This window comes from Thamnophis sirtalis, unplaced genomic scaffold, assembly GCF_051295495.1.
Source record: "Thamnophis sirtalis isolate CommonGarterSnake01/CBP01778 unplaced genomic scaffold, rThaSir2_p1.2 scaffold_15, whole genome shotgun sequence".
Lineage (NCBI taxonomy): Eukaryota > Metazoa > Chordata > Lepidosauria > Squamata > Natricidae > Thamnophis > Thamnophis sirtalis.
In genome coordinates this window covers 19819534-19832611 of record NW_028261395.1, presented here as the reverse complement: position 1 = coordinate 19832611, position 13078 = coordinate 19819534, and the positions used below count along the sequence as shown (strand labels likewise).

The window sequence follows — 13078 nt, the reverse complement described above, 5'->3', positions numbered from 1 at the left end:
CCACTGAGCCACCGCATCCCACTAAACACCAGTTACAATCCCATAAGAGACTCTATTTCCAGGATTCTAGAATAAATTTTGGGATCATTCCCCACATATGAGAAGCGCACAATTCTTAATATCCTTTAAAATTAGCTTTTCCAGATCCATGAATCACCTTTCCAGAACCTCAAAAACAGCATGTATTGTATCATTTCTGTAGGCAATGTGAAATTTTCCTGAATTCTGCTTTAACAATTAACATTCATGACAGGTATCAGTCCAATGAATGCAGATTAATGCCAAGCCCTTGTTTCAATTTACTTAGTGTAAATTAAATCAGTTTCACCACCAAAGTGGGGGAATCTAAACAAAATCTCCTTGGGGTGATAGAACAAAAACTCTTCTATCCATGTGTCGATAAAATAAAATATAGTGTTTCATTTCATTATGAACAGAGTTGAGATGCTGGGTAAGATTCAAAAGGTTAACCAAATGTTAAGAGGGAGAAAATCCCTTGTGGGACTTTTAGGAAGCTGCACTTGAGGGAGATGACCAGACGACAGCTGCAACCTCTCTTCTCTCTCCATGGGAGGTGAAGAAGGAAGTCTTGCATTGTCTGCTCACCAAGATCCAACTGGACTCAAGAGGGGACCTTCCCCTCAAGGTGTGCAGAAATGGGGCTGCTGTGCCTGAATGGAGCCAGCCAGGCTCTGACTCAAGCCTTCTCCTCCATCAGGTTTCTCAAGACCAGAAGCTGCCTTACCTGGAGGCCCACTCGAATTCTTTTTGTCAATGCGCCTTCAGGGAATGCAGCTTGGACCCGAGGCAGAGTGGTGCTGCTTAGGATGCCTCCTTCCGGCCCAATCTGGTTGCTCTCTTGTTTAATTCGCGAAACCACCGCAAAATACTGAGGGAAGTCCTTGGTGACGATTCTGCAGATCCGCTTCTTCTCCAGCTCTTCGACACTGTCCAGCTCTAGGAAAGGAAAAGGGGCTCAAGACTCACCTCCACATCACCACTCAGATTCCCCCCCCCCAGAGAACCCCTTTACTCTGTCAGCCTCAAAGCTCTCTGAATTAACTTTGAAGCAGGCAGATTTCAGTTTTGCAAGCACTTCTTCCATTTCTGTTTTCAAGCTTGGTTATTAGGCCTTTTCTCAGAATGTGTTTGCTTGAGAAGAATTACAGGACTCCAGAACGGACATTCTATCTAATTAACATTGTACTTTTCTCCCCAAGTAAATTAACAATTTATTGTTAAAACTTAAAAAGTACCCTGTTTCCCTGAAAATAAGACCTCCCCAGATAATAAGCCCAATTGGGCTTTTGAGTGCATGCGCTAAAATAAGCCCTCTCCAAAAATAAGCCCTCCCCCAAAACATTGCAACACAGCAGCAGCCCTGAGGTGACCATATTCACCGCCTCCTGCACCTCAAAAATAATACCTCCTCGAAAATAAGACCAAGCGCTGATTTCAGGGGTCAAAAGAAAATAAGATCCTGTCTTATTTTCAGGGAAACATGGTATATCCAGATTTTTCAATACCAATACACCAGGATATATTTTTTTAAAAAGTTGGGTTTACAGTTTAAAATCACTTTCTTTGACTCTGAAGCATTGGACAAGCACATTTGGTAGCAATACCCATCCAAATAAATCTTAAGTGGCTGAAACTGCACAAGCTTATTTTTAAAAAAATTCTGAGCCTTTTAATAACATTTGCAATCTGCCTGATTTTTTAACTCTCCTCCTGCAATATCTGCTAGATTGTCCCTTTTAATATCTATCTTGGCCAGTAGATGGTACTCCACTCAGGAAAACCATGTTGGCTTTAACATTTAAAAAGGCAACGTGAGAAGAATATTTAGCAGGCAGCAAAGAACCAGAGAGCTGGGAGAGTGCTCAGGGCATAATGCTTATTTACACATGTCTTCGTTTGAAGGAGCCCTTTCTCACAGAAAGGACTGAAGCATTCTTGGAGGCTCCCTAAGTAGGGGCTCAGAACACCAGTGATCCAGGGATAAAACCAGAAACGTTAGAGCAAGGGGCCCCAGCACCCCAGTCTGTGGACCAGCACTGTGCCACGCCATGCCAGAAATCGGGCTGCACAAACAAGCGAAGCCTCATCCACTGAATGCAGGCAGCATGCGAAACCACGCCCCCTCCCGTCCGTGGAACAACCTTTATCCACAGAACCGGTCCCTGGGCCCCAAAAGAAGGGTGAAATCCTCCCGGTTTACTAAAAGTTTGCAAACTGGTAGTAAAATAAAAGCTTCTGAGGATCACTCAGCTCATCTGTGAGCCACGCAATAGTCGGAGGCCTTTTCCCCGCTTTTTAAAGCAATTTTTTCCTGCCGGTTCGGGAGAATAGGCAGGAAGAAAATGCTTTAAAAAGCTTTTTAAAAAACTTCTGATGATCGTCGCAAGCTATTTTTTAAAGCTTTTTAAAGCATTTTTTCCCCTGTCGGTTTGGGTGAAGCGACAAGGAAAAAATGCTTTAAAATTCTAAAAAAAAATAGCTGAAAGTGAAAAAAAAGTTGGCCATTCCCACCTAGTCACATGACTCCCCCACCAAGCCACGCCCACAGAACTGGGGGGTGGGGCAGGAGGGTAATAGGATTTCACCACTGCCCAAAAGGCTGGGGGCCTCTACATTAGAGAATATTACTTGTGCTGCTTAGGGAGCCCTATCCTGTTGCAGACAGCACAAAAATATCAAACAGATAAAACGTCAGCATCGTGTTAAAAAAAATATCACAAGTTGTAAAAAAAACAAACACGATAGCAAAAATTGTAATTGTGATGGTCAAATGGTCATCCTTTGTTTCTACCAGAAGAGAAAACTGTAGAGAGGGAAATCTGCTCCATTTTTTTCCCCTGCACTTTTTTTCCGATGGTCCCAAAGGGAAGGCCGGTACATATTTTTCTCTTTGGCACTGTCTCTGTTCTGGCCAGGGACCTTCGCCATTACCTTCATTCATGCCATTCAGGATCTCCAGGAGGTTCTCGTGCTTGCTATCGTACTGATGCTCCTTCCAGGTTTCCCCATTTTCACTCCGCAGCACGATCAGCTCTCGTTCCTTTCCTCGCATCGATCCGAAATGGGGGATTTCTACCACCACTGGACTGCATCAAAGAAAGAGAAAAGCCACTGAGGCCGGAAGACTCTACCCACGGCAGCTGTGTCTCCGGGGGTTGGAAACGGGCTCGGTTTGTCGTTTGGTTGCAAGCGATTAACAACTGGCAAAGCCACAAAACCTTTCCCGCTTGACCTGCCAGTAACCGTTTGATTCACCCCGATGCCAAACTGAGGTTGAAAGCAGACGCGGGAGTGCTGGCAAAGGCCGAGTCACACGAAAACAAGAAGTTACAGAAACACATATAAGCAAATGAAAAGAAACTTTTGGAAGTGGCTTATGCAGAAAGAGGTCATAATCAGGAGATGTGATCTGGCAAGAAAGATCTGCTGTGACAATGTCAGTTTCGAGGAAAGCTTCTTTCTGCACCTGAGCTGCTCTACATCATGCAATGGATGTTAACGTGACAATATATATGTATATTTTTCTGCATTCATAATTTCTTCTGCTTTGGGCAAGCGTGAAAAGAAAAACACAGTGCAAAGAACCCAAATGACTGAGAATCTTATCCAGTACCAGCCTGGCCTCCTCTTGAGACTCTCCCAGCTCTCTCCCTTTCTTGGCCACGGATATCACTACAGCCACAGAGGCCACCATTTTACTTAGTAGCTCCCAAGAGTTCCCGCTTGGCTTTATCTTTTGTGGAGCACAATTTAGGTGGATGGGTAGGAGACAGATAAATAGAGAGATGGGTGTCTTTGAGTAGGCAAACAGAGAGAGGGCTGGTCCTGCCCTTATCCCAAATGCAAAATTTACTCAGGGTTAGCATGCCTGTGTGTGTGAGGGAGAGAAGGGTGAGGGTGGGAGGGAGAAGGTGAGACTGAGGAAGAGGGAGGGAGGCAGGTAGATAAAGTGAGAGGAAGAGGGAGAATGGGGGACAAAGAGAAAAAGAGAGGGAGAGGGAAAAAGAGGCATGGGAGGGGGAGAGAGGGGGAATAGTGGGAGGAAGAAGAAAGGGAAAGAGAGAGAGGGAGAAGGAGGGGTGGAAGGGAGAGAGAGAGAGAAAAAGAGAGGGGGGAAAGGGGAGGGAGATGAAACAGAAAAAGAAAGAGCAAGGCGAGACAGAGAAAGAGGGAGAGAGGGAGGGGAAGAGAGAAAGGGAGAAAAAGGGAAGAGAAGAAAGAGAGAAAAAGAGGGGGAGGAGAGAAAGAGTGAGAGAGGGAGAGGAAGAGAGAGAGGGAGAAAAAGAGGGAGAGAAAGAGGGAGAGGGAGGGAAAGAGAGAGGCTTTTCACTCTGTGCCTCCAAATTCTCTGCAAAGAGAGATGGCAAAGATACAAAATAACCAGGCTTCATTTCCTGGTGAAGAAGGAAGGGACCATTTCAACCTCTCTTTTCTGCCTAGCCTAGGAACTGCCCAGAAGGGAAAATAGGGAGAGGTTGTGCAAGTCTCAAGAAAGTGGTTTGTGCTGCAGCCCACAGATTTCCCACTTTGCAGAGAAAGAAACCCTCTCTGAAAAACAGCCTCTCGGAGAAGAGCCACCTTGCAGACATGCTACTTCTGGTTTTTTTCTTGGATGGGGAGCAGCGTTTTCTCAGCAAAACGCTCGAGATGAAATCAGACAACGGAATGATTGCAACTAAAAGGCAGAAGATGCAATGAGATGCTTCAGTCCCACTGAGTTCCAGGAGGCTCATTCCATAATAACCACATCCTGGATTGAGCTATCGGGGACCCACCACCTGATGTTTGGACCCTGGTTTCCTCCCATTCCTTTTATTTATGTATTTGTTTGTTTTTATTTATTTATTAAATTTGCTGGCTGCTCATCTCACCACAAGGTGACTCTCCTTTATGCAATCTCCTGTGGGTGTTGTGCCCCACCAGTGCCCAGTGGAGCTGGCTGCAGATTCGGACAGTGAGGAGGTTAGGGAGGAACATGGGCCAGTCCTGGAGTTTGGGGAAGGCTCTGATGAGGGCTCTGTGTCAGAAGCAGAGCTGGCTGCAGATTCGGACAGTGAGGAGGTTAGGGAGGAACATGGGCCAGTCCTGGAGTTTGGGGAAGGCTTTGATGAGGGCTCTGTGTCAGAAGCAGAGATGGGACCAGGGCCATCTGACAGTTATCAGCTGTCTTCAGAGTCAGACATCAGTGAGGCAGACGAACAGCTGGAGTCTGTTCCCAATGTATGAATGTGCAGAGTTGCCAGACAAAGGGAACAGCTAAGGAACAAACCACAGGTGGATGATGAATGGCCCCTCCCAGAGGGAATAAAAGAGGAGCAAAAGGGGAGTGGAGTTTGCAGGAGACAATGAATTCATTTCTGCATTCTTGCCAATTATTGCGGTAGACTCTGAAAGATATCGGCCTGGTCACTCTCCAAGCCTAATAAAGATCAGTAATTGTGAACTATCTTGAAAGACTGTGGGAGAGGAAAGACTTTGCTGGAGAGGAATTCACTGTATATTCAATAAAAGGAGTTTATTGGGATGAGGACTCGGCTTTAAGCTGCTGGGGAAGCCTAGGTCAGAACAGCTGGTTTTATAAAAAAGATAAGGTTTGAACTTGGGTGACAAGGGGGAGATCAGCAAGCTTCTTCTTGGAGATGTTTTCCAACCTCCAAAGCTATTTTACAACCCAGAGATTTATTTACTCAACAACATTTATATAGCTGTCCAAATGATGCATGGTGATTCCATGGGGCTTATACCATTAGAATTCTGTAATATTTTTTTAAAAAAAACCCTAAGACCAGTCCCTGGCTCAAGGGGGACAATTAAAATTAAATGTTGACCAGCTATGAGAGGCTGGCCAGATTCTTTTTCCTCTTCTAGGACCATCTTCCAATAGACTACAATAGGTTGAGTAGGAACTCTGCCATGGGCTGATGGCTGTAGGAGAGCAGCTCTATCTTGGGAAGGGCAGGACATGATCAAAAAAGCCAAGATGGGGCCACCATAGAAATAGCAATAGTCCTTAGACTTGTATACCGCTTCACAATGCTTTACAGCCTTTCCTAAGCGGTTGACAGAGTCAGCCTCTTGCCCCCAACAATTTGGATCCTCATTTTACCTACCTTGGAAGGATGGAGGGCTGAGTCAGCCTGGTGAGATTCGAACTGCCAAACTACTGGCAGCCAATGATCAGCAGAAGTAGCCTGCAGTACTGCACTCTAACCACTGAACCACCAAGGCTCTTGCTGTCATCAAAACTCTAACTGTCACAACATCATGTCTGCTCTCTTCTCTTTTTTGACCATACGCTGAGGACACCCCTATCTGCCATTGTTGTAACTTACCATGCCAAAGTGAGTGAAACTGGTGAGCTATGTACCCTCTGGCTCTTTCCCCAAATATCAAGAAGCAGGTGACTTGCGGAGTCACACAACACAGCAGTCCTGTGTAGCTGTATACAGGGGTAAGCTGCTGGGGGTTCGCACAGGTTCGGGTGATCCTCTAGATAGGATTCTGCCCAGTTCAGCAAATCCAAAAATGCCACCCCTGGCTGGCTACACCAACCCCACCACACCCCTCCCAGGAGTCTCCTCGCGGCCCATTCATCATGCCAGGTAAGTGCAAGGCCCGTGCAGAGGCTCGGGGAGGGAGGTGGAAACGGACCTACTAGAGATTCCGGAAGTCCAAAAATGGGCCTGTTTCCGGCCTCTGGAGCCAGGGGGAAGCAGTTTTCACGCTCGAGAAAAGCCTCCGGAGCCTGGGAAGGGTGAAAAATGTCCCCCCCACTATGGTGCAGGAGGCCGACTAGGCCACGCCCACCCAGCAATGTGGCAGCAAACCAATTGCTGCAATTTTTGAAGCCCACCCGTGTATGCACATCCTGAGTTAGCTAAGTCCTGTCCCTCTTCTGTAACAGACATCATAACTCAGAATTGCAAACCCTAGTGTGGGAACTAAGCACAGGCACCCTCTTCATTTCCTACATGAAAAATGTAATCACAGAAAGGTAAGCATTTACGGATTATGCAGCTTTAATATATTTCAATCATTTCCTACTGAGCTTTATAGGTGGGAAACAATGACAACTCATCATCTTTTACAACCACGGAGCATCTGACCATGCTGGGAGCAGGCAGAGAACAGTCAATCAATAAGCAGGATGGGACACAGATTTCCAACTTCTGCATTTCCAACTAGGGCATTAGGAACAAACAACAGCATTTTTAGGATAGCCTCCAATTAATTTATCCTCTTTGACACCACTAATTTTATTATTTACATGCTTAATGCCATGAGATGGAAAGGTTCTTACAGTAACTCTACTTAAATTGTGTCTTTTCTTATTCCCCCCCCCAAAAAAAACACAGATTATTATTCAAATTACATGACTGGAGGAAAACAGCAACATCTCCAAGGGCTGATGCATTTGGTAATCTAACTTAACTCGGTGCTCCCCATGTACCAAATACTGAAACACACCAACAAATACCTTCTGAATACAATCTTTCGTCTCTCTCTGGATAAAGCCCACATAGTTATGTCCATGAATAGAAACGAAACTCACAGGGAAGGTAGGACAGGGACTCAACAGAGGGCTTGGAATAGCAGGGTAGATTAAGTTTCACAACTGTGGAATACCAGCTGTCCATATATTTAAGGAGTTTAACGATTCTAAATATGAATTCTTTTCAGATCAGTGCAAAGGGGTAGTGTCCCTGTGTGTGAATTATAAATATAAACACTTGTAAATTACACACACACACACACACACACACACACACGCACACACACGTATAAATTATATACATATATTAATGATTAACATTTAAAAGAGAGTGTGTGTAGATATGCAACTAAATATGGAAGAGCTGGAATGGAAACAGTGAGACATTTAATATATGGAGCAGAAGCTCCTCCGTTGCTGATAGGATTAACCAATCTGCCACTCCTCGTCCTTTCAAGGATTGTCTGGCTGCATTCACACTCACACAACAAATTTCTCCAGGCAACTTAAATATCTACACAATAGTTTTTTTCCTTTTAGTTTTAATTGGGAAACAGGGGTTTGGTAGCCTTGAGCATTCTTCAAACCCAACCTATTCCATTGGGTTCGGCTTCCATGTGCCGCCTGTAATGCAACCACCAACCCAAACAATGAGAAGTATCTTCCCAACTGGGTTTTCTCCCGAGAATTTGAATTATATGCGAGGTCTTAGCAAGGGAGCTAGTGGGGCTTTTTCCAGGGAACAAGGAGACAAAGAAACTTGGAAATTTGCAGGAAGAGGGCAAAGGCAGACCCACCCACCTCCATGCACCAGATTGCAGGGTACATCTCATAATCTTGCAGATAAGTGCTTTAGACTGGCAAGATTCTGTCTATTGATGAGCAAAGCAATAAAGAAACTACTCAACATTTCTTTGCTTTGAATCGGAGTCTTTCTTGGTTCCTTTGGCCTGACACCATCTTAGGTTTCAATTGAGTCATCCTTGTATTACAAATATTGCTTGCTGAAAATGACCTAATTTTGGCCATCTTCTTCCTCCACAAACTGACTTGTCAATAATTCTACCAGCAAGATTAAAATAAACACGTCTTTTTTAAAGGTACAGTTAATGTAGCCGAGACTGTAAGTAAAAGCTGTTCTTAAAAAAAAAAATTAAGAAAAAGCACAGAACTTATGAAAGCAGAAATGCTTGCCATGAATTCAACATGCTCAAAGCACAAGATCAGTTGAACGGGAGCCATGTTTAGACTATCATCAAGCCATTATGGTTTCACTGCCTGTGATTTAAACCAACGGGAAGCTTTTGCTGTAACTGTGGTAGGGAACGTAAAAGAGATGGGCATGATCAAAACACAAAACCAAAAAAAAAAAAAAAAAACAAGTCAAAACCGAAAACTAGAAAAGAGGCGCAGACAGTTGATATCTTCGCTTAGAAAGATCCTACCCAGTGAATTTGGTCCCTTGAGGCCCAAGCTGCAGGATTCGGCTAACCAGGCTCTCCCCCTCAATTAAAAGGGGAAGATTGGTGGGAAGATGCAGTTTACTAGTAGCATCCATGCAGCAGGAAGAAAAACAAGAGGGGATATTAGGAGCCGGAGGTTGACAGCTATAGAAGGCTTACTTGCAGGTTAATTCTTCTGCTCTTGGTGGGCAACAGCCAAGGAAGGAGGAAAGGTGGAAGAGAATGTTTCTTTAGAAGGGACAGGGTGTCTATGGGCACGGGCTGCTCTGCGCATGGGTGGGTAGCACTACCAAGGCTGATTGGAGCCCATGACAGAGGGAGGTCTCTGCTGAATGTCCCCCTTTCCGCCTTCCATCCCATCCCACCTGCTCAAGAGAAGCTCCCTCTGGGCTCCATGGGGAGTTTGCCTCCAGTGAAGCAACACACGTCACAAACAAGTCAACGAACACGCAGAGGGTGATCACAATAGGAAAGGCAAGGATCCAACTGATTAAGGAGGAGAAGCAACTTGAGTGATCAGCCCAGAGGGCCACTTACCCCAGGAACTGTGCCCCAGAAGGCCCCATCTCAATCAGCCGGCTGGCCAATCCTTCTCCTTCCACCATGGGTGGCGGGCTCGCCAGCTTGGCTCTCTTCACCAAGCGGCAAGTGATGCGGGTGGGAGCCGTGCACTTGCGTGGTGGGATGATGATCCTCATGCCGTGGTGGCGGCTGCCACGCATGGAGCCTCCCCGGGCATCCACCATAAAGCTGACCAGAAAACTGCAAGAGGAATGGGCAAGCTTCAGAAAAAGCTGGCATGGAGCAAAAGATCTCTAACACCAACTTAATGCACCAAGAAGGAAAAGCCTTCTGAGAACAACCGGCACGTATTGGCACCATTTGGGTGCAGGTCTACTAGAAGGAGGTGACATGGAGCCCACCACTCTGCTCCCTGGAGCAGCCAAAACCAATGGGGCTGAATTTGGATAGAACTGGGCAGCTGATTTCTCAGCAAAGGGTACAGATAATTCTTTGCATGGGAGATTATTTGGAGGAGAAAGAGGGCATTTATTTTCTCTTATTTTGATCCCATGATTGCATGACACTATGGCTAAGGATTGCACAGGCTCTCCTATAGTGAACTTATCAGTGTATGATTCATGCCTTATCAGCATGTGCAATTAATCATTTAACAGTTCCTTACACTCTATTTCTTCAGAAACTATCAGAGCAACGTGGATGCATGACATCTTTTTCCCCCTTAAAAAAAAAAGGCTTTCTGAAGAAACGTGTCTCCTTCCTTTTTTCTTTTAAATCTCTCATCTTCAACCTGAACTTTGTGTTCTACTGCAGTTCCTCATAGTTGGTTTCTTAAAGAAAGCAGCCAACTTAGATCCCATTGCTGCCCCCATGGAGGATGTTCTGAAAGCTTTCTTTTGAAAAAGTCCTCCCCGTCTGCTGAGCTCAGAGGACAAAAATTAAGACCTCCTTGAGCCAAGCGCAGTTCCTGGTGACTTCATGGACATCCAAGTGGGCTTCCTTAGTGATAAAGAACCATTAGGAAGGAGGTTTGCCATCTTCAAGACTGACCTTCATCCTTCCAGACTAGCCTGCAGTTCCTCCAGGACTTCCTGGTGTCCGTCCTCCAGGTCTTACTCTAGTCCAGCCTGAAGATCAGGCAGGTTGATGGGATCAAGGAGCCAGACCAGACAGGGCAGGGCAGCTGAGAATGAGTTTTTCTCAAACTGGACAAGGACAGAGGTGTGATGCTCCGTAAGCACGTTATCGGCCCTGTGTGTCCCCTTCACTCCTCTCAAATGGAAGGGGACACAATCAGAAGCCCATATGCCATGAAATCCATCTATCCCTCAGGCTCTGCTGGATTTAATGACGTTTATTGAAAGAGGTCAAGAGAGCTCCTATGAAAGCAATGGCAGGCCACTTCCATACGGTTCCTCAGAAAGCGACATGGACCTGTCCAGTTTCCATAGTCCATTCGCCCTTGGAGCTGCCTCTGCAAAAGAACTGCAGCTTCCATTTTGCCTACTTTAAAGAAGAGTTCAAACTGTTCTGGGTTTGTTTGCTTGTTTATTCCTTGCTTCCTTAACTTGCTTGGCACATTATTCTCAAGCCGGGTTGTTGTTGGTTTTTTTCCCTATCCTTTCTACATTCCCAGGCCTAAAATCTCAATGTGATTGTAGATTAAAAAGCTGCTTCCTTCAAATTCTTGATTTTTTTAAAAAAGGCTGAGGACCGATATTGAATTTATAGAGATGGAAGCATGCCAAAAAACCAAAAGCTACTCTAAAAATATGGTGCTTCTTCTGCCCAGGAATAAATTGCCAATTTATCACATGTGTTTTATTTTTTGCCTTGAGGCTGCAACCTGGCCTCCCTCCCCTATGCTGGGAAAGTGATTTTTTGATTTCTTCAAAAGATTTGGATGGCTGCCCAGACACCCAGCTGCAACTCTGGGCAGCTCAGAACTTCTCTTTCACTCCTGGGGAGTCAACCCCAGGACTTGCAGTGCAGCAGGAGGTTTTCTGGAAGAGAACTTCTCTTCCCTTCCCAAACCTTGACCTGTCCCAAGAACTCATCTTATTTTTAAATGGTTCCCTTTTGGTTTTCTTTAGTCTAATCCACAAAGTTCCCAAGTTTGCAAGATCTGAAGGCTTTTTTAGGGCGTTTGCTAAACAATTCTCTCTGACCATTTGACTTAAACAACACTGGCCGTGTGAAATGTGAATACAGGCATGGTTAAGAGCTGATCATGGCTTGTTTTTTCAAGCTCAGCAAGTACCTGGAATGTGAGGCTATGGTTCCGTAGCTAGAAAGACCAAGCTGCAGTTTGAATGTTGATTATTTTAGGAATAGTTTCTTTCTCTTCCATAGAGCCTCACTTGCAAATACAAGATTTTAGCAATTCCTCTAGCATTTCTGATTGACATGCCCATGACCCTTTGTTAACTAACCTGTCTATCAATCCTCCTAGACATCAGACAATAATTTTTTTCATGCAGTTTGTATAAATGACATCAAGAGTTAGTGACCATCTAAATCATTATCAGACTAATGATATGAGTTACAGAACAATTTCTAAAGCACAATAATAAAGACATGTAGACAAAGGAGGAAAGTCCACAGCAGAAGGTGGAAAGACTGGAGACGCACTGAAACATCTACAGACATTGCAACTGGGGAGGAAAAATAAAATAAACACACAGAGAGGCAAAATGAGAAGTCACAGACAGCGTCATCACCTTGAATCATACTGTGGGAGTGGAGAGGAATAGCTGCAAAATAATTTAGAAAGCAAATTGGGGAAAAATTAATATGAGATTATTAGAAGCAAGCAACAAAAACATCAATCATAAACAAAGGCAGTATAACAAAAGCAAAGCATTTCAGTTGGGCCCTAGCGGGTGGAGAGAGATGGGGGTTATTTCCCTGTTTTAAATGCAAAAGAGATTATGTGATAGCGATATGCATTTGGCTGAAATTAAAACCTTTGCTCAGAAATTGGATGGAGATGACGATCCATACTCTGGCACGGGATAGGAAGAAATAAGGATTGGTTTGCATTGTGCAAACATTCTTGAGACCTGGGTTATGTTCAAGGATGTAACGCCGATGGCAAAGGATGTTCAGTTGGTTTATGAGAGCAGTATTTTAAATGTTTGAGAACGCAAATTGTCTGAAACAATGCCTCACTGTGAGGGCCTATGTTTGATTTTGGCTTAGCTTGTTGTTTGATCTCGGCCCCTACTGGCTGAAATTCCCAACCGATGGTTTATTGAGCTTGCACAAATCTAGGAGAAAATACAGTGCAAATGTTCAGGATAAACTGCATTTGCAGCAAAGCGCTGAGGTCCTACCGCTTGCATCGATTAGCACCGATTCTCTCTCTTCCTGTATATCTTGGATCTCGTGCAGAGATTAGAAGCATTTCTGCCAGTTTCAATTAGTCATGCTTTAGGGTTTCATCTGAATCCTAAATCATGGTTAGCCTTACAAAGTATTATGGAAAAACCCAACAAACATCCTATTAAATGAAAAAAAATATAGGGTGGTAGATGATCAAGAACTTTGAAGGACGATAGAAAGTGTTTAACTTAAATCG

General features: G+C 44.6%; 1 protein-coding gene across 10 annotated transcripts in view; it reads right to left on the bottom strand.

Moving 5' to 3' along the window:
* Positions 1-13078, bottom strand: part of ANK3 (ankyrin 3) — a 195382-nt gene that overhangs the window by 39734 nt on the left and 142570 nt on the right. For all 10 annotated transcript variants that reach the window (XR_015695133.1, XM_087702133.1, XM_087702134.1 and 7 more), the window contains 3 exons: positions 9514-9738; positions 2953-3107; positions 746-957 (listed from right to left, as the gene is read on the bottom strand). Coding sequence is in view for 9 of the 10 variants with exons in the window: in XM_087702133.1 (XP_087558259.1) it covers positions 746-957; positions 2953-3107; positions 9514-9738 (592 nt within the window). In the remaining variant the exon portion in view is untranslated. The remainder of the gene's footprint in view (positions 1-745; positions 958-2952; positions 3108-9513; positions 9739-13078) is intronic.